The sequence below is a fragment of the Notechis scutatus genome, chromosome 1, assembly GCF_049901735.1.
Source record: "Notechis scutatus isolate UNSWTSFEM ecotype Mainland chromosome 1, rNotScu1.2, whole genome shotgun sequence".
NCBI classification, from domain to species: Eukaryota; Metazoa; Chordata; class Lepidosauria; order Squamata; family Elapidae; genus Notechis; species Notechis scutatus.
The window spans coordinates 125,123,207-125,144,434 of NC_142009.1; the positions used below are offsets into that span (position 1 = coordinate 125,123,207).

At 39.2% G+C, this 21,228-nt stretch overlaps 1 protein-coding gene across 1 annotated transcript in view; it reads left to right on the forward strand.

Annotated features, from left to right (window-relative positions):
* EYS (EGF-like photoreceptor maintenance factor) overlaps window positions 1–21,228 on the forward strand; it is a 169,594-nt gene that overhangs the window by 60,645 nt on the left and 87,721 nt on the right. Inside the window, exons 4-5 of the mRNA XM_026665113.2 lie at window positions 17,520–17,628; window positions 19,982–20,205. Coding sequence (XP_026520898.2) covers window positions 17,520–17,628; window positions 19,982–20,205 — 333 coding nt within the window. The remainder of the gene's footprint in view (window positions 1–17,519; window positions 17,629–19,981; window positions 20,206–21,228) is intronic.

Below are 21,228 nucleotides of genomic sequence, written 5' to 3' on the forward strand. Positions count from 1 at the left end.
GGTGGTATTTGCCAGTTCTCCGAACTATTCAAAATTTCTACTGGTTCTCCAGAACTGGTCAGAACCTGCTGAATACCACCTCTGGGCCTAAGGTTACACAGCTTACATTTTGCCTAAAGCAGGACTAAAACTCACAATTGCCCAGTTTTCAGCTTGATACATTAACCATTACACCTAGCTGGCTCACTAAAGCAAATTATAATTTGGTTTTATTAATTGTAATGTGACTTTAAAAAATAATTTTAAAAATAGGTGCAAGCATTTTATTAAATATAAATCTTACCTTTTCTCCATGAGTTTACAAAAGGAGTTTCTTCTTTTTTATCAGCTCCATGCTAGAAGATAGTTTAGGCCAAGAAAGTCTGACTGGTCCAAAGTCACCCAGTGGCTTTTCATGGCTGAGGATGGATCTGAATCAAAGTCTCACCAGTCCTAGTCCAACATCTTAATCACTAAGCCAGACTGGCTATATATGTAATTATTCATGTATTTGATTCATATGGCCAGCCATCCCATACACATAGCTCAGAGTGGCCCATGGTTTTAAAATAAAGATAGATGCAACTGTTAAAATTATGCCAAAAATAAAACTCACAAAATTCACAAAAATCACAAAATTCCTCAGCATAACCAGGACATGGGTTTCATTACATACATGGGGCCCCAGGCTGCAATATTTACTTGTATTTACTTGTATTCTGATCATAAAATTCCTTCTCCAGCTGTTTACATCCCTAAATCAAGTTATTAATCTCAACAGTGGGACATGAAATTGTCAGGCTCCAAAACCAAGAAAACCAAGAGGTTCTTCTATGCAGTTTCCTTTATGGTTCCTAACCTATTGATAGAAATATTGTCAAACTTAAGTAGACTACCTGCACCATTAAACATATACTCTGAGAACCATTAGGGAGAAGCTGCCTTAACTCTCTTCTTCCCAAACTTAGCTATCTCCTGGTCCTTTGGAATGCTCACCCTCCCTCCCTCCTGGGAATCCAGAATACATTCCACTACAGTAATCTGCCAAATGGTCATATCAATTGGAGATGATGGGATTAATCTACCACATTGTGAAGGCAACAATAGAGATACTGTCCTTGGAATGGGCTTTATGCTCCAACTTTATCCACTACTACTACCCCATGCTTCCATCATGTTGCTTGAAGTCTTTCTTCTCTTTCCTTCCTCCCTTTCCTGACTCTAGGCAGGCTACTCTTTTGCTTTAAAAAGCAGTGAGTGAAATAGGGACATGAACCACAGGTTGAAAAACATGTTTTATTCAAATACATGTTGTGTTTTTGTGCAAGTACAAAGCACACTTTTATGGAGGTACTATGAACTGATTCACATGATTAGATTTTGATGGCCAAATCTGTCCTATAACTATAAAACTAGCTGTATGGTTGATTGAAGCAGGCAACAGTCTTAATGTCAGGAAAAGAAATAAAACCAATCTCCTCTTTCCCAAGTCCTTCTCCTTCCTTCTTTTTTAACTCAGTGAAAACTTTACTGATTTGCTGCTTCCATTCCTTATGGAATTCTGAGGAGTTACCACCTCCCAACCTATTGCTTATTATTATACACATCCAACCTTTTTCCTCCTGTTGAGTTTGGCACAGGGGTGGCACCCAAGTCACAGGAAGACAGCAGGCATGTGGAGCTGGCGGAGAGAAACCTCCCACAGAGGAAAGACTGAAGGACAATATGGACAGATTATGCCAAGAATCATTTGTCTAGTTCTTTTGTTGTCAATTAAATGTTGCAATCCCCCCCCCCCACTGCCCTCTGTTCATTTATGATGTATCCCTGCTTTGCTAACCTTTTCCTTCCCAGCTAGCTTGTGTGCAATTTATCATTCTCATCACCGCAGCTAAAAAGGATCCAGACACTTGGGTTATTTTAAATAGCTTTGATTCTCCCTTTCATCAAGTTGTTTTGTCTGGTCATTGCAAACTGTTGCGTATTTGACTTCATGCTGGTTAAAGTGACTTCCTTTGAAGCCAGAAGAATATCTAGGGGCACAGTAGGAGAAAACATACATTAAAAAAAGAAGAAGAATTGGAGCAGTGGATTTTCGGTGGGCAGGCTGGCAGTAGGGAAATTAAGGCAAGTGGAAACAAAGCAAAGCCAAGTCTGAGGGGTAATGCACTATCCACACTAACAAAAAGCAGTCATCACAATTCTCACTGAGGATGAATAATGAACAGTCTGCATGGTTTGTTGCTTAATAAGATTTTTTTTTTTTAAAAAAAGAATTCAATAAAAGTTTACTTCATTTACTTCAGTTTAGGTTAATGGGACCGATGGATAAACTGCTGGAGAAGAAAAGGGCTGTCTTTGTGTGAGGGTTATGGAGCAAATTCAATGTACATGCTGTTTCACTTACTGATGGGGCTTTCTTCCTTCATTTCCTCCTGAATGTCAACTTGTCCTCATTATCTTTTGCTCTCAGACTCTGAGTCACATACTGACATGGCACTGTGCCAAGATGTAAATGCTGCCTTTAGGACCTTCTTCTAATTTCTCACCTTTGTCTGCCTCTTGTCTCCTCTGTCATAAGAATGCCCTGGGCCTTTTTTCCCTCAGACTGTTTATTAGAGTTGCAATCTCCCTTTAGAGAACATCAGCTCAGAATCATTGATGTTTTAATGGCAGCGTGATTGAAAGCAGACAGGCTCGCACTGCAAGTGCTCGAGAAGAAAAGAAATCTGAGGTCAGAGCCAACAAAGGAACATGGACAACTTGCAAAAAACAATGTTGTTTACACCAGAGTTTTACTCGTGCATGCAAAGGAACAACAGATCTGTCAGTTCAAATGAGACTGCAACTTTTTTTTCCCAAGAAAGAGAAAAATGGCAAGAAGCTGATTTTCTTACTTTTTTCTCTTTTGGAAATAGCACCCATGTTAACATGAGTTTACATAATTATGTAGATTCGTGAGTAGGCTTGTTTTGTCAGCACCACCTTTACACAAATCATCCACAAATAAACTATATGGATAACATAATCAGATCTCTCCCCTCCTCTACACACACACACACACACACACACACACTCTATCTATCTATCTATCTATCTATCTATCTATCTATCTATCTATCTATCTATCATCTATCTATCTATCTATCTATCTATCTATCTATCTATCTATCTATCTCCATTCTTTCAGTATTTTTGACTGTTGGTGACTGTCTGGACTAGTTCCTATAAAGCAGGGATGTCAAATTGGATTTCTTTGAGGGCTGGATCAACATTGCCGTTCTCCACTGTGGGCCAGTGGGGGGGGCAGGGAACGGGGGGGGGGGAGAGAGACAGGATGAATGCCTCCTGTAGCACCCTGCCAGCCAAAACAGGATGCAGAGGGACCACACGTGGCCCCTTCTGCCCCATTTCTGGGCTGAACGGGCTCCTGCAGCACTTTGCTGGCCAAAACGGGGCCAGCAGAGGCTACAGGAGCCCTGGGAGGCCGAAAACGGGCCAGTGAAAGGCCACATGCAGCCCTCCCCCCGTGGCCCATTTTGGCTGGCAGAGGCACTATCTGAAGGAAATCTAGGCAGCCTCACAGGCCAGATTTAAGCACCCCGCAGGCCGGATCCCACTCACGGGCCTTGAGTTTGACACTCTTGCTATAAAGGGTATTTTTTTAAATAGAATTACAGATAGATACAGTAATTATCTATAGATATTTGGTGATCCTCTATTTCTATGCACAACTATCCCCTTTTATAGTTATCTTGATTCAAAACTTGTTTCTCTGATATAATGTAGCTCTGATAATTACTGTATCTATCTGCAATTCTGTTTATAATATTTAAATATTGTTCCCTTTCAGCTACTTATCTAGCTCTATCTTGCTTATACTAAGTTGTTTTCACTTCAGGAGGGGGATTGCTGTTAGACTATTTTATATAATATCTAGTGATTTTTAATTTACTATACATGAGAAAATATATAGTATATACATGAGAATATATATTACAAAAAAATAGGGGACTATAGGCCTTTTAATGTATATCCATTATAGCCTACGGCTAAAACTTTTACTGAACTATTAGATCAGATTAAACAAGTCCAAATTTCATTTTACTGCCTTCAAGTCTGAAATGTCCAGTCTAAATCATTTTTTCTATTTTTGAATCTGACATTCAAACTGCACCTGGGTATCTCCTAAACTGCATCCAAATGAAATAACTGAAGCACGGATTCCTTTACGGTAATTCTTTTTATAAGCAAGACTGAACAAGTATTTATTTCTGAAATCATAAGAATTATGATTAGACAATAGCTAGGGATGGATTAGTTGTGGTGCTACTCAATTCTGTGTGTGCAATTGCTAAGCACCTGAACCTATCCTAAAATTCATTTTTAAAATTATCATATCAAGTTTGTGCTTTTATTTGTCTGAAGGTCACTAGATTTCAAAATGTTTTATACGTTTTTCTTGAATGGTGTGTAATAGTATACTCAGGGAAAATTAGTATAGTGAACAAATTAAATGATTCAATAATAGTCATAAACATGTTGCAAAGAAAGATAAATTTTCCCTCTCTATATTAATATTGTTTTATTACATGTATGTTAAAGTAATTTATTTATTAATTATTTATTATTATTATTATTATTTATTTATAATTTATTTCCATGGACTTAGAGAATATTTGTCTTCAAACACAATAAAAAGGAATTGAAATGCCTAAATCCTTTGATATAGAAGAGGGAAAATTTAATACTACTGCAAAGTTACACTGCCTACTGAGACTGCAAATACATTTTACCACATTAACTGCTAAAGTACAATGCCCAATTCAGTGTTATTCCATGATACAATATCTCAAGTAACAGTTCAGTAGTATGCGTTCTTCGTGATTTGTATAAAATGAATCTAATACCATTCCTCATCAGATAACACTAGCAGTAAATGGAAGAAGAAGAGATGAAATTTTTGAATTTGAAAGTAGTGATAGGAAACATCTACAGTATATAATAACAGCCTCTATTATGATAGCCTGAGATATTTTTGAAAGACACAAGTTAGTCTATTGTGTTACATATGAATAAATCTTTTTGATGTACCATTCATTAGAAGAGGGCTGTGAAAATATCTACACACCCCTCACATCCTGGAAATAAATTGCTTCAACTTCTACCCTCAAAACGATGTTGTAGAGCATTGCACATCAGAACAACTACAGTAGACACATTTTTTTCCCATGTGCCATCAATCTGCTAAGCAACTAATTCCTATAACACTGTCAAATTATTTACTAAGAGTGTATTACTATTATGCTTCTCATCCTTCCTATTACCTATCTCCTTTCTACTTATGACTATAAACTTGTTGCTTGTATCTTTATTATTTATATTGTTATTTAGTTTCCTAGTATGATTTGATTGCTTATTTAGTATCCTATGACTATCACTAAGTATTGCATCTTATGTTTCATGATTAATGTATTTCTGATGACTATGATCATGATTTATCATTTATATCTTTTATGTACACTGAGAGCTTATGCACCAAAGACAAATTCCTTGTGTGTCCAATCACACAAGGATGGGGGGAGATATTTAGCAAAAAAAAAACACCCTGCTCTAGTTATGTTAAAAAAGACAGATTAGGGGAATATTAAACAATCCAATGGCTTCAGTTTTGTCAAAAGTATTTCTAATTCAGTTCACAGCTCTAATCAAAAATATGCTGCATAGTACAGCCATCGAAACTGTAGATGAAAATGTTGTGGCTGTTAATCAAGGACTGTAAAATCACCCATAGTAATTCTTTAATTTATGCAAAGCCTTGCTTATTTCTGAATTTGAATTCTCATGTTAGTTCCAAGAATTTCAACAGCTTGATCTTCTTGCTCATACTGCAAGGGCTTCTTCTGCTTGATCATCCAGTCTTCAGGTGTCATTTGGTAATCTGGGGGTTCTGTCACTATAATGGGTGGTTCTGGTTTTCTTGATAAGATGTATCAACTGTTGCAAATGACAAAGAGTGGAAGCACTCTGTGAATGCTCTTTTTTCAGAGGTTAGCCAGTTAATTATGGTGATGCCCAGTTATACAGCATTCTCATTGAAGGTGGTTTAAGGGTTTGGGTGATGTCTAGTGTGGCACACAGTTCTGAGCACACAGATAAAAATATATCATTTATTTCAGATGTTTACTCAAATCATTACTGGTTTTTACTACAACTACTTGGGGGATTGGGAAGTGGTGGTATAGGTTTTTCTAATTTTGGGGGGACTGGCATGTTGCCTATTTAAAACTGACAATCATTCTGAAATTTTTAAAATCGGCTGAGATATGAATATTCTAAGTAATATATTCCAGAAGTTAAGAAGTTAAGTCGGGGGGGGGGGGGGTCAGGGGGAAGCTTAGGATCATATGGGATTGGCTTAAGGCTAAAGGAAATAACCTATGTTTGCAGTCACATGTGTGCAATACATGATTTTCAGACTTTATAAGGCTTCTAGACCTTATGAGAGCCATAGTGGCACAGTGATTAGAGTGCAGTATTGCAGGCTAATTCTGCCCACTGCCAGGAGTTCAATCCTGATGGGCTTCAAGGTTGACTCAACCTTCCATTCTTCCGAGATCAGTAAAATGAGGAGCCAGATTATTGAGGGCAATATACTGACTCTGTAAAATCACTTAGAGAGGGATGTAAAGCACTGTAAAACAGTATATAAGTCTAAGTGCTTTTGCTATTGCTAGACAGATATTAGCAAGGGAGAACAGAAGAGGATGCTATAGACTTCTTCCCATTATAAAAAAGGCATTCCTATTGCTGACACCTCAAATTGTGATATAGCAACTTAATCTGGGCTACTTGTTCTAGGGAAAATTTTGACTGCATCCTTTATTTTAATTTAAATTATTTGAATTACCAGCTTGGTAGATTAAGGAATGCTGCACACATGGTGTATGTATAGATCAGTGAAGCTTTTGACAGAATGTCTCAAAATATTCTTTCATAACATAATAAAATAGGAACTAAGTGATACAACTGTTAGATTCACAGGCTGAAATAGCACACTCAAAGAAAGTGCTCACTAATGTCTCAAGATATTCTTTCATAGCATAATAAAGTAGGAACTAAGTGATACAACTGTTAGATAGATTCATAGGCTGAAGAAGCACACTGAAAGAGTGAGTGCTCACTAATGGTGCTCAGCTTGCAGGAAGTCAGATGCCACAGTGTTCTATCCTCAGCCTTATGCACTTCAACTAATTTGGAAATACTGTATGTGAAAAGGACTTGGGCGTCCTTGTCAACCATAAGTTAAACATGACTCAGAAGTGTGATGAAGCTGTTAAAAAAGACAAATGCTATTTTGAGGTGTGTTTACAGGAAAGAGTCCAGATCACAGAAAATAATTATTCCATCAAATTGTTTTTTATCTGTCTGACCACATTTTGAGTACTGTGTCCAGCTTCAGGCTAGACTTCAGGAGAAACTTTCTAACTGTATAAATTATCAGCAGGTGGAACAGGCTGCCACATGATACAGTGAGTTTTCACTAAAGATCTTCAGAAACTGGATGACCATCTATCAGAAATGCCCTAGTAGAAGGTTTTCAAAATAAGAATATGATAGATCTCTGGGAGAAACTAAGGAAGGCAAAAAAAAGTTTAATTGAACACAGTTATTGTTTGCAGAACTAAAATTATATCGCCCCATTTCAAAAGTTACATAATTCATGCAACTTTCATGTTTTGCTATAACTTTTGGGACCCTCTGTTTTGGGGTATGTTTTGGTGGGAAAGAGGGATGCATTCCTGATGAGGAAAATTGGAGATAAATTATAGAAACAAATACTTGTAGTTTGTAGTACATTATCAATAGTTTCTCTGGTTTCAGTTGCTGAAGGAAGATATTATACTAAGAAGAGCTATTGTGCACACCATTTGTACAATGTGGCACATCAGATCAAAGCAAAATGTAGATGAAAATCTCAAAATCACCTCATAACTTTATTCCTTCATTTGTCCATCAAATAGAATGAGTGGGGAGAAAAGCAGGACTGGAATAGATCTACCTTAATAAATGGTTCCAGTTCTATAATCACAATACTTTGGAGATTGAAATTTAGATGAGCTTTCTTATCAATATGACTCAGTTCTGTCAAAGACATTGCCTGTAATTGGCAACCAAATTGATATAGATATGGATATTCAGTAAACTAAAGCCGAGTCCAAATCTTATGGTCAGTAAATACCCACTAACATAAGTGTGGGAATTGGAGGACCATCTCTAATTTGGCAGTAAAATGACTAAACAAAGAAGCTTAAATATCTGCATGCATGGAGAAAATCTGCAAAATAATCTAATGACTCCTGATAAAGGAGAAGTTGTAGAATCATCAAGTCTTTTGACTGCAGATTAGGTGTGGAAGGAAGGAAGGAAGGAAGGGAGGGAGGGAGGGAGGAAGGAAGGAAATAACAGAGTTTGAAGGGACTTTGGAGGTCTTCTAATACAATGCCCTTGCTCAAGCTGGAGACCCTATCCCATTCTGTACAAAGAACTGTCCAATCTTTTCTTTAAAACCTCCAGTGATGGAGCACCCACAACTACTGGAGACAAGTCATTCCACTGATTAATTGTTCTAACTGTCAGGAAATTTCTCCTTAATTCTAGGTTGGATCTCTCTTTGTTAAATTTCCATCTGTTGTTTCCTGTCTTGCCCTCAGGTGCTTTGGAGAATAGGTTGTTCCTCTCTTCTTTGTGACAGCCCCTCAAATATTGTAAAATCTATACTGACATGTGACCCCCAAAATGCAAAGTACAATGAAAGCGCATCTGTGAGACTATAATAGAAAAATTACTCTGTTCAGGAATTGATATGATTAGGAGATAAGCATCTAAAGTGAAAGGAATATTTTATATTCATCCCAAATTTTGAAATTTGGAATGAAAAAGACAAGAAGTTGGTACCTCTGGGAAACATTATGCTAGAGCAATCCTTCTATTTCCAAATTGGCTGTGTGTGCTCAATAGTAAAATCACTGTTCTTGAAAAACTTCACATATTACTCGACAGCTGGTTAGATGGCACCCTTGACAACTGTTCTGGTTAATCAAGGGTATCAATGCGGCTATTGCTTTGCTGTTCCGTGGCAATCATTTCCAATTCTCTCCTTAATATCAGCACATTACAGGTAAAAGTGTCTTGATTTCTGAGATCCCAAGTGATATGGTAAGCAGGTAAAGCTGGTTTGCTATGCAAGGATGAGAAATTAGCAGAGAGCTCCACATTCAATTGACTGAGTCTTCTGGTTTATACTTATAAGCAGGGCACAGGATTGCTGAAAGCCCAAATGTCTCTCTTTTAAGACGTCCTGTCAGTGATAAATCCCTCTCGGTCCTTGGCGCAAAATCTGGTTGCCTCTATTTTGCAGGGCCAAGGTCAGTGCCTCCCACTGCTTTGTATCTGTTCAACTTTTTAGGCTCCCAGAGTTGACATTTTAATTGTGCTGAATCTCTGTGCCAGCCCCCTGGAAATATGGCTGTGGCGATAACACTGCATAAAAACGTAATTGGTGTAAACAAAATTTTCCTAAGTATGTTTGCATGAGCATGAACGCGCTAGGTTGTTTTTTTTGTTTTTTGTTTTTACATGATTACATTAGGTAATTATAATTCATGAGTGCAGTTAGCGAAATCGTAAGTCTCGGGATCGAACCTCATCCAGACTGTCAAAAGCATAATCAAATACTTTGCCATGTTTCCCTTGATATAAGCAGGAAGCTGAAGTAATCATGCTGTCAATTAGGGCTTAAGTTAGACTTCTCACTGACTAGAGAGATTTGGCAAGTGAGGGGAGGGGGCAAATTTCCAAGCAATGTACAGCGTGAAGCTCCTTTTTTGACATGTGTGTTTACTGCCATCTGGTGGGGTGGAAGTGCTGAACACCTCACCATTTTGCCAAGAACAAGTCCCTGATGCAAGCTAAACATTGGCGCTGTGCTTTGAGTTTTGAAACAGGCCTCAGTATTTGTTAGCTGAAGCAAATTCCACTAGACAGCAACTGCAGGCCTCAGAGAGCCTTCTACAAATCAAATTACTGCCCCCATTTAGGGAGGAATGAAACTTCAGCAAAACAGGGTGGAGTGAAGACAGCAATTGTGCTAAGCATTTGGCCTAAGTAAATATTACCAGCACTCCTTATTTATAATGAGTTCAAATGCGAAATGGCTGAGTGATTAATCTGCATCTAAAGAGAAATGAAATTGACTAGAAGGTGAATCTTGATCTAGCTTTGTGGGCTTGAAAAGATCATGGTGTCTCTGATGATACGAAAACTTCCAGAGCATGATTAATTCTTTTATACTATCCTTAAATGAGAACAATAGTCCAGGGTAGCAAAATCTGTTCTTGCAGAAGTATTTAAATACAGCTCTTTCTCTAAGTCAGGAGTCTCCAAACTTGGTAACTTTAAGACTTGTGGACAGAAGGGCAGAGGAACAAGAGGCTGGCTGGTTACAGATAGTCCTCAACTTAACAACCATTCATTTAATGACCATTCAGAGTCACAGCAGCACTGAAAAATATGACTTACAAGCAGTTCTCGCTTTACACCCAGCACAGCATCCCTATGACCATGTGATCACAATTATTGGGTTGCTTGGCAACCAGCATGTATTTACAATGATTGCAGTCACCTGGGATCATGTGGTTACCATTTACGTACTTTCTGCCAGCTTCTGGCAAGCAAAATCAATGAGAAAAGCTGGATTCGGTTAAAGACCGCATGAGTCACTTAACAGCTGCAGTGATTCATTTAACAACAATGGAAAAAAGCTCATAAAATTGGGCACAACAACTTAATAATTGCCTTGATTAAATACAGGAATGCTAATTCAATTGTGGTTATAGGTCAAGGACTACCTGCATTTTATTCCCTACTGGACAACTAGAGGAGGTCCTGATGAAATCTTGGAGGAAATGTAGCTTTCCAAGGACCCTGGCTCGGTCCACAACTCAGCATCTTGAAAATGATTCTAAAAAGCAAAAACCGACAGAAGTGCTTTCAACCTTGAAAGAAAAGAAAAAAAAACATTGAAGAAAAATAACAAAGAGAGAGAAAAAAATATTTTTGCTTTCTTGTTGCTTACTTTTTCTTCCTTATTTTATATTAGCTTTCATCTTCTTGCTTAAAAGTTTTAATAAAAATTACATACAAAGAAAACGTGCTTTCAATCTGCCTGTGAAATCAAGTAATGTTTGGCAACCTTTCTGCAGTTTTCACCAAAGGGACACAAAACAATCGTATTGTTGTTGTTTTTTAATGCAGCTGAAAATTAAAACTGACATGTTTACCAGGAGCACAGAAACACCTTGAAACATCAAAACAAGCTCAACGTTAAGAAAATACTACTTGCCATTTTGCCAAGTAACTGAAAATACTACTATTCATTTTTTTCCTACTTGTCATCTTTCTTGGCATAAGTGTTCGATATAGGCTAGATTGAAGAGGCAGTACAACAGTAGAAGGAAAGGATTTCTTTATTTAGCTCTGAACAAAAGACTGCTGCCCAGTGTGCCTGCTGTTCTTTTTACAGGCTGCTGTCCATAATTACAGCCACTGATGTCTGTTCATTTTCCCACCTGGAAAATGAACCAATGGGGGAAGTCTGACATCACTGACTTTTCCCCATTGAATATCTAACACCCCTCTTCTCCTGGAAGAAGCATTCATCCGATCAGCTCTCACTCACAGACATAATCACGTAAGTAGGAGGGACTCCTGTGAGTGCGACTGGACCTTCACAGTTCACCCCCCCCCAGTGGTGGCTCTGGTTGTTCAGATTCTGTTCCAATCGTCCCCGGAGTTGGTCTATGTGTTTGCTCCATATTTTCCCATCTTCTAGTTCTACTCTATAAGATCGAGGGCCTGTGACTTGCGTTACTCATGCAGGGACCCGTGGGCCCCCCCCTGCATAGTTGTGAGCATAGACCGATTGACCTATGTTCAAGTATCTGCATTGACTCGTCGAATCTGTGGGTGTGCTTGGATTGTAGTGTAGGTGTAATCTGTCTAGCTCTGATCTTAACTTCCGCCCCATTAAAAGTTTTGCTGGACTTCTGTGTGTGGCGGCCGAAGGTGTGATATGTTGTATCATTAAGAATTTTCCTATTTTATTTGCCAATCCCCTGGTCCCATTTTTGCTAAGGTTTCCTTCGTGGACCTTACGGCTCTCTCTGCCTGCCCATTATTCTGGGCATGTCCAGGTGCTGATAATGCGTGGTGGATTCCCTGTTCAGCTAGGAAACATTCAAAATTATTTGCTGTGAATTGGGGCCATTATCCGATACCACAACATCTGGTAACCCATGTGTAGCAAACAGTTTCCTCAATACCTTAAATACAGCAGCTGCTGTGGTGATTTTCATGATCGTTACTTCCACCCGCTTTGAATATGCATCAACAATTATTAGAAATGTTTGCCCCTGCATTGGCCTTGCCAGGTCTATATGTATTCTAGACCAGGAGTCGCCAACCTTTTGGACCTCAGGGACCACCAAACTCATAATTTTAGATCCCAGGGACCACTAACCGGTTCTGTGGGCATGGCCTAATTTGTGGGTGTGGCTTGGTGGTCATGTGACTGGCTGAGCATGTCTTGTATGAAAATATTATAAATATTCATATAAATATTGCTTTTTTATATATAAAAGGGCATCTTTTACCCAAAATCAGGCAAAGTAGGCAGATTGAGTTGCTCACAGAATCACAGATTCATTCAGAGATCTATCTATCTGCCATTGGCTAGCTCAGTCTGTTACATAAAATTTGCTTGCAAGCAAACTCACAAAATTAACTCACAACACACCATGCATGTAAATATTGATTTTTTTATTTAAAAAAGAGCAACTTTTACCCAAAATCAGGCAAAGCAGGCAGATTGAGTTGCTCACAGAATCATTCACTGATCTATCTATCTGCCATTGGCTAGCTCAGTCTCTCAAATTTGCTTGCGAGTCTGCACTGAATTTACTTGCAAGCAAAACTTCAGTCCTAAGGGAGGTTCGGCTATGCTGAGCCAAAGATCTAAAGACTAGCTAGAAAGCAAGAAATCCAACCATTTCCTGATTCCTAGCTAATCTAAATCTCTCAGCACAGCAGAACAGATGATGGTCGGAAAAAGGGAAAATAGCAATTTAGCAGGCAAGTTTACCGGGTAAGGAGTGAGAGGGCAGGGAGGGTTCCCGCGGGCCATGTGGGTGGTGCAGACTTGTGTTTCTGTGCAGCCTGGATTAATTGCTTTGTGGGGGTGCTCTGGGGGTGAGATTTCTCTGTGGCCCACCAAAATTTTCTCATGGCCCACCGGTTAGCAACCGCTGTTCTACACCAAAGTGCTTTTGGTGATTCCCATTTCTGAGATTTCTGCTGCGCGGGCTTCCTCTATTACTTCTTTTAAAGAGATGTTCTTTTTAATTATCAGCTTCCTTTGCAATCTCAGATCCTTCATTCCAACTACAATTCTATCTCTTAAAGTTATTTCCACATTTTCAAACTCACAGCCTGCAGCAATATCTCGTAGGTTTGTATGGTAATCATTTATGGTCTCACCTGGTTTCTGTTCTCTGCGGTAAAAGTCAAGTCGGTGAGCCAGTGACAATGTAGCAGAAGCATAATGTTCTTCTAATATCATCTGTAATTCTTTCCATTCCATTGTTTCCACATCTTTGGGAGCAGCGAGGGTTCTTGCCATTTTGTAGAGGTGATTTCCACAATATCTCAGGAATAGAGCCCTCTTCCTCTGTTCTGTTGCATCCTGCAGTGAATTTGCTTCTAAAAACATTCGAAATTGTCCCGTGTACGTGACCCAGTCATACTGATTTGGATCAAAAGGTTCTGGTTGAACGTGGGTAGACATTCTGATGATCAGCACGGTGATAGCAGCGTTCTGTTATTAGAATTTTCTGTCTTTGCCTCATTTCCTTTGTTCTCTTCTAGTATCCCATCCTCGTTGCCAGTGTTCGATATGGGCTAGATATTCCCCATTGAATATTTAATAATAAGGTCACTTTGTTATCTAGAAAAAAAGTTTTTTTGTTTTTGTTTTTAAATGTACTGAACTCAGTTGATGTTTTCCCCTAATTTGATCAACTAGATTTTCTGCTAGGGAGGAAAAACTGGAAATTAGATACTGGTGGGCAGGCTCTGAAAAATATGTATTAGACTTATGAGTAGCACATGGGATTGAACTGATATATTCACAAGCTTCTTTTCTCATTCTGAGGGAAAGAAGCCTAAAAGCAAAAGAGAGTTGAGAGCCAGTGTACTGTAATTAGAATTTCAAATTCTGGAAGTATTGCTGAATAGAATAGAATAGAATAGAATAGAATAGAATAGAATAGAATAGAATGGAATGGAATGGAATGGAATGGAATGGAATGGAATGGAATGGAATAGAATAGAATAGAATAGAATAGAATTCTTTATTGGCTACGTGTGATTAGACAGGCAAGGAATTTGTCTCTGGTGTATAAGCTCAGTGTATATACAACAATAGTGATAGATCATTATCATAGTCATTGTAAAAATACATTCATCACAAAATATTAGATACAACACTTAGTGATAGTCATGGATACTAAATAAGCAATCAACATAAATCATACTAGGATACTAATTAACAATTTAAATTGTGGGATGGAAGCAACAAGTTATAATCATAAGAAGATATGGTGATAGGTAATAGAGAAGATGAGAATAATGATGGTAATACTGCCTTTCTAGATAGTTTGACAGTGTTCTGGGAATTAGTTGTTTAGCATAGCGATGGCATGGGGGAAAATTACTTCTCTTTAAATGTGCCTTCTCTGTAGTAGCACTTGCCTTCTGGCACAAATTTCTCCCTTAAGATTGGAGCAGTCTCCTTCCTATTGTTATTTAAAAGGAATCTTTAAGACCTGGCTCTTTGCCCAGCCCTTTGGCAAAGCCTCCTTTGGATGGTGTGAGTTTATATCTTTTTATCTCTGTCTGTGTTTCATTTATCATTCTTCTTGCCATTTTTTACTTCTCATTTTTGTCTACTGTATTTTTTTCCTTGTTTTTACTCCTCAGAGTCATTGGGAAGGGAAGGGATGACATATAATTTGAAGAAAGAAAGAAAGAAAGAGAAAGAGAGAGAGAGAGAGAGAGAGAGAGAGAGAGAGAGAGAGAGGAGGGAGGGGAGGGAGGGGAGGGAGGGAGGGAAGGAAGGAAGGAAGGAAGGAAGGAAGGAAGGAAGGAAGGAAGGAGAGAGAGAGAGGAAGGAAGAAAAAGAGAAAGAAAGAAAGAGAGAGGAAGGAAAGAAAGAAAGGAAAGAAAGATAGATAGATAGATAGATTTCTTCATTGTATGCATATAGACAGGGATATTGAAAATTGTACTGAAGACTGTTCCTCTGATTTTCTGCCAAGGCAGATAGGCAATAAGATTGCAAAATTCAAAAACAGCCCAAAAATAGGATGCATGTTGATATTAACATACAAAAAAAAAAAAACCCCGAGTTCAGTGCCTTGATTTATTTTGGTGACAAGAAATCCACGGAGATTATGGATCGTCCTGGCCTTAATGGCTTTCTCCTTATTTCACTGGGAATGGGAAACTAACATTCTCATGCAGATTGGCTATTTCCACAAAGATGGATGGGGATCATAAAACACGCCATGGATTCCTGTGAGGAACTCATCATTGGGGTTCAGCTGTTAAATGGGATTTCCAAAAGAAGCATGGAGAGAAAGAATGTCTTCACTGATCTGAGGGCTCTTTTTAATTAAATTCTTGTGCATTATGGTGTCTCATTTATCAACCCCTGAAATAATAATTAACACTCTTGGGGGTTTTCCCCCTCTCAGAAAAATAATAACTAAGAACAATTACAGGAAAGCCCTCCTTTAGGGAAGGATTTTTTTGTCATTGAGAATATATGTAGCATTCCTATCCTCCTCATAACCACACTTTATCACTTTTACCAACACTCCCCTCTTCATGTTCTTAACACAGTATTGAATTTTTGGATATTTATTGTACAAATGCCTTTAATTTTGATGCTTGACACTCCTTCGTAGATTATACATTGATAGCATCTTTCATGAGCTCAGATAAACCTTATCTGAGAGAAAACTTGATGTTCAGAGGTACAGCCATTCATTCTGTATTCCCCTGCTCTTTTCCCTATAGACAAGAGAAGGGAACTATTTGTCTGGAGAATTCACTATCATTTCGGGTGGGATATCCTGCATTTTTCAAATTACAGGCCTCCCAGAGTCATTTACTGAGATGGGCAGCTATAGAAATCAAATACTATATTTTTCAGAGTGTAAGACGCTCCGAAGTAGAAGACAAACCTAGCTTTGGGGGAGGAAAATAAGAAACAAATTCTGCCTCTGCCTCCCAGCAATTTGCCTCCTTGCAGCAAACAGCAAACAGCCTGGTCAGCTTCAGCACAGCCTGATTGAGCACAAGCAGCTGATTGTCGGTTGGAATTGCCTCCCAAAGATCAGCTGTTTCAGGCTGCAGGGATTGCCGATGCCTATTGTCGCCTCCGTGTGCCCCATTTCTGACCTCCGTATCCCATTTTCAGCTTCCTCATGCCCCATTTTGGCCTCTGTGCACTCCATTTTTGACCTGTTCTGGGCGGCGGGGATTGAAATGGGCAGAAAATGGAGCGCATGGAGGCCAAAAATGGAATGCAAAGGCTGAAAATGGGGCATGCAGAGGTGGCAATAGGTGATGGCGATCCCTGCAGCCTGAAACAGCTGATCATCGGGAGGCTGATCCTATTGAAAACCAGCTGCTTGTGCTAATCAGGCTGTGCTGAAGCGGACCAGGCTGTTTGCTGTTTGCTGCATGGAGGCAATTTGCTAGGAGGCAGAGGCCAAAGGGTGGAGGCCGGTGGGTGGGTGGGGCTTCGGCAACATTCACTGTATAAGATGCACAGACATTTCCATCCATTTTGGGGGGTGGAAAAAGTGTGTCTTATACTCCGAAAAATATGGTAAATAAATAAATAAATTTCCCATTTTCTTCTGGGCTTCTAAGGGCACCATTGGTAAATGTGCACAAGCCAAAGAGGTTTACAGGGAGAAGTGATCAGCTATTCTCTTTGGCCTATCTGCTCCCCCTGAATTTAAACTCAAGCTAGTGTTGCCTTGCTATGTGGCTTTGTTTTCCAGTCATTCCAGGGTTTTGATTGATTGATTATAGCCATTCTTTAGTCCTTTGATAAAAGGTAGGTAATAAATCTTCCGGCAATTAAATACATGCTGCCATTGCAAAGCAATACATGTAGCCCCAAGCATTGGCTCTGGTTCATAGACTCAGTCAACCAAGCTGTCATGTTCTCAGCTATCTATCTGCTAACCACTTTGTGTTCTTTTACAGGAGTTGATGTGTGTGAAAAGCCAGCTATCAGAATTAGGCCTGTCTTCCAAGGGCAAACATACCATTCATGTCGGTGGCATGTTTTTATAGTCCTTCCTGTTAACTTCCAGAACAGTAATGAGTTCTCTGTTTCCTTCCAGCTATATGCTGTCTTCGGGCAATCCTGAAGGTTACTGTCTGATTGAAATGGCTGCAAATGAAACATCTTCTGTCCATCAGAGGACCTCTCTGCCAGCGCAAAGGACTCAGGTGAACTTGCCAAGCAGAACCTCAAATCAAATGTTAGCCCATCTATTTTAATATCTCTTACAAGTGCCCGTGACATAATTTTGAATTAGTTGAGGCATATTAATAATGATGTTCATTTAAGAGGCAATCAGCTGGGAGGGGGATTACCCTGCATTTCCCACTGCTGTGAACAAGATGGCTCTTGCTATAGCTTAATTTCAGTGGGATTTTTATGGGAGAAGTCCCTAGTGGTGGTCTTAAGGGGCTTCATGTTCAGCCAAGACAGTTGATGGATTGCTTACACAAAGCAGTTCATTTATGAGCAACGGGAACTTGTACCACAGTGATGAGGGTGTATATTAAGACTGACACCTTTTTGCAATTTAGATAATTCCAAATGCGTTAAGATGAAATGCCTATCATCTCTAACACAGACTCAATTTTATAATAATTTTCTCTGCCCAACAAAAAACTAGCCAAAGAAGAAAAAAACATTACGGAGCAATTGTTATGCTTTATGTTAAATAAATGTAGAAGCAAACAATTAATGAAATAAACAATTAATGTTTATTTAGTTTATTTATAGCCGCCTAACTCCTAAGCACCTAAATATTAGTTAATTAGGCTATCCTATTTAAGGCACCAAAAATTAAGGAAACACGAAGTTAGTTTTCCAAAAGATTCCTTTTCAAGAAGCAACTGAGCTTCCTTTGTTTTTCTTTGAAGTCGTTTCACTTCTCATCCAAGAAGCTTCTTTAATTCTTCTTCAGAACTAAAAACTTTTCTTGGATGAGAAGCAAAAAGTCTTCACGGAAAAACAAAGAAAGTCCAGTTACCTTTTGAAAAACCACCTTTGGGACAACCCTGACCTGGATGACTGAGAATCTCCATAGACAAAATTAGTTTTGTTGATGTATCATTGTTTTTTGGAGTTTTGCTGCCCAGAAAGAGTAGGTCTTTATTTATTAATATAGATGCATGTATCTGCTGCTAATTTGGGAAGTACCCAAATGGGTAGATTCAGCAATGATCACCCCTCCTTTCCTGGATTAAGGCTTCTACAATTCTAGTTATTTTCATTTTATTTCCTTGATACTCAAGTTTTTTAACAAGTGACTTGTCATGGGGCTTTTTGGTAAAAGTAAAGCATTTAGCTGCTAATTTTCTACTTTGAATGCTTTGGGATATCTGCTGCTTCTTTTCTTGTTGTTTAGACCAGTCACATTCTATAATGCTTTTATCCCCGTGACATTTTTCAGACTTATAAAAAAAAATGGGCCAGACTCCACTTAAAAAAAAATAATACTTTTTGGATGAGACCAAACCACTTGCTTTTCCTGCCCAAACCATTCTGAGTCAAGAAGCATATAAATTTCATTATCATCATTATTATTATACCACACAGCAGAAAAGCCTGGAATGGACTAAAGTCTGGCCCAGGCCTGCTGAAATTTTCTTTCTTTAACTGCAGAAGAAAGCTTCTTAAAAGAATTGATCTAAGAATCGTAATATATTTATGTCTCTATTTTCTGACACTGCCAGATAGATTCAGAACTAAAAGGGAAGATGGCCTGCCTGTCTTTACAATTCTGGAATATGCCACCTAGTGGTGGTATTCAGCCAGTTCGCACTGGATTGGGCGAACCGGTAGCAAGTTCTGGCTGGCCATGCCCCCGACCCGGTTGCCCGGTCGCTACTGGCTCGCTTGCCGCGCCTGCCCAATGCTAGCTCACCCTGCTTGTCTGATGCTCGCCCCTTAAGTATTTCTTTTTTTCCCCTCCCAACAATCAGCTGTTCATATGATCAGCTGTGCCATGATTCTCCTTGCTGAGGTCCAGGAAGGCAAAAAATGGAGGGAGGGGCTCAGCCCCCCTCCATTTTTTGCCTTCCTGAGCCCTGGAGGAGCCTTCTGGAAGCAAAAACACCCCCCAGAGACTCCTCTGAGGCCAGGAAGGCCCCAAGAGTGTGGAGGGGTTCCATGTGCCCCTTCCCATGCTCTGTTTTTTTTTCTTCCTGAGCCTCAGGGGAGCCTTCTGGGAGCAAAAACGCCCCCCAGAGGCTCCTCTGAGGCCCAGAAGACCCAAAAAACAGGTCAGGGTGGCTGAAAAAAAGCAAAAAAGCCACGCCCACCCAGTCGCATGGCCATGCCCACCAAGCCATGCTCACCAAGCCACACCCACAGAACCGGTAGTAAAAAAAATTGAATCCCACCACTGATGCCACCTTGCAGGGGGCTACAATATGAAACAGACAGGAGTAATTTACTTCAGCTAACTTCCTGGGGTTCTTCTCTCAGATTTTCTTCCATGAATAGAAAACAGTACACAATTACAGCCATTCTTATTGGAGCTTTTATCTGTGTGATCTTTTTTAGGTTAGCTTTGGGCCAATATTCCTTGGAAATGTCCCTTCTCATCGCACAAACATTCATCCAAATTCTGGAAAGATTTATGGCTTCAGGGGCTGCATCAGGGAATTGCAAGTCAACACCCAAGAACTCTCCATTATAGAGGAAGCATTGGAAGGGCAGAACATTGACAACTGTAATGTTCCGGTTTGTGACTATCATCCATGCCGCAATGGTGGTACATGCATTAGGTAAGCATAGTCATTGCAATTATATATGTCAGTGCATCATTTGATTTATTCTTTGGCTTGTTTGTTTGCAAAATGTATAGGCTGCCCTATGTCAGACTGACTACCGTTAGTCTTCAATTAACAACAATTCATTTAGTGACCATTCGAAGTCACAATGGCAATGAAAAAATGACTTATGATAGTTTTTCACACTTATGACCATTGCAGCAACCCTATGTCACATGATCAAAATTCAGTCGCTTGGCAACTGACTCATAGTTATGACGGTTGCAGTGTCCCGGGGTCATGCGATCACTTTTGGCAACCTTCTGACCAGCAAAATCACTGGGGAAGCCAGATTCATTTAACAACCATGTTACTAACTTAACAGCTGCAGTGATTCACTTAACAACTGTGGCAAGAAAGGTTGTAAAATGGAACAAACTCACTTAACAACTATTTCACTTAGCAACAAGAATTTTGGGTTCCGTTATGGTCATAGGTTGAGACTACCTGTAGCATTTTTCTATTGAGTTTCCAGAGGTCTTGCTTGATAAGTAAGAGCTACTCTTGTCTTCTCAAGATAGGATCAGAGAGTAAGTTTTCAGCCAATACACAGAGAGAACTAAAAAGAATTGGCCAGGGGTATTTTAGGAGGAATTCCTAATATATGTTCCCTCAAAGTCAAAGGTTTGTACTTGGTTAACCTCTGAGGTTGAGGAAGGGATAAAAAAATGGGGGAAAAGATTTTCAGTTTGTGTCCTAAGAAGCAAATCTGAGGATGAACAGGCAAGAGCCTGTGATTGTGACATATTTATCTTCATGCCTAAAAACAACCTGACATAAGTTTACAGCAAGATAATTTTAGGGCAGTCCTGGAAGGAAAAATGAAAGGATTGGAGTGTGAAATGACCATGTTTCAGCTGATAATGGAGGATGGGGATTCATAAGTGCAAACTTATGAATGATTGGTTGAAATTTTATGTTCCAGTGAGGAAAAAAATAGGAAGGACAGCATAAGAAGATGTGACTATTCAACAAGCT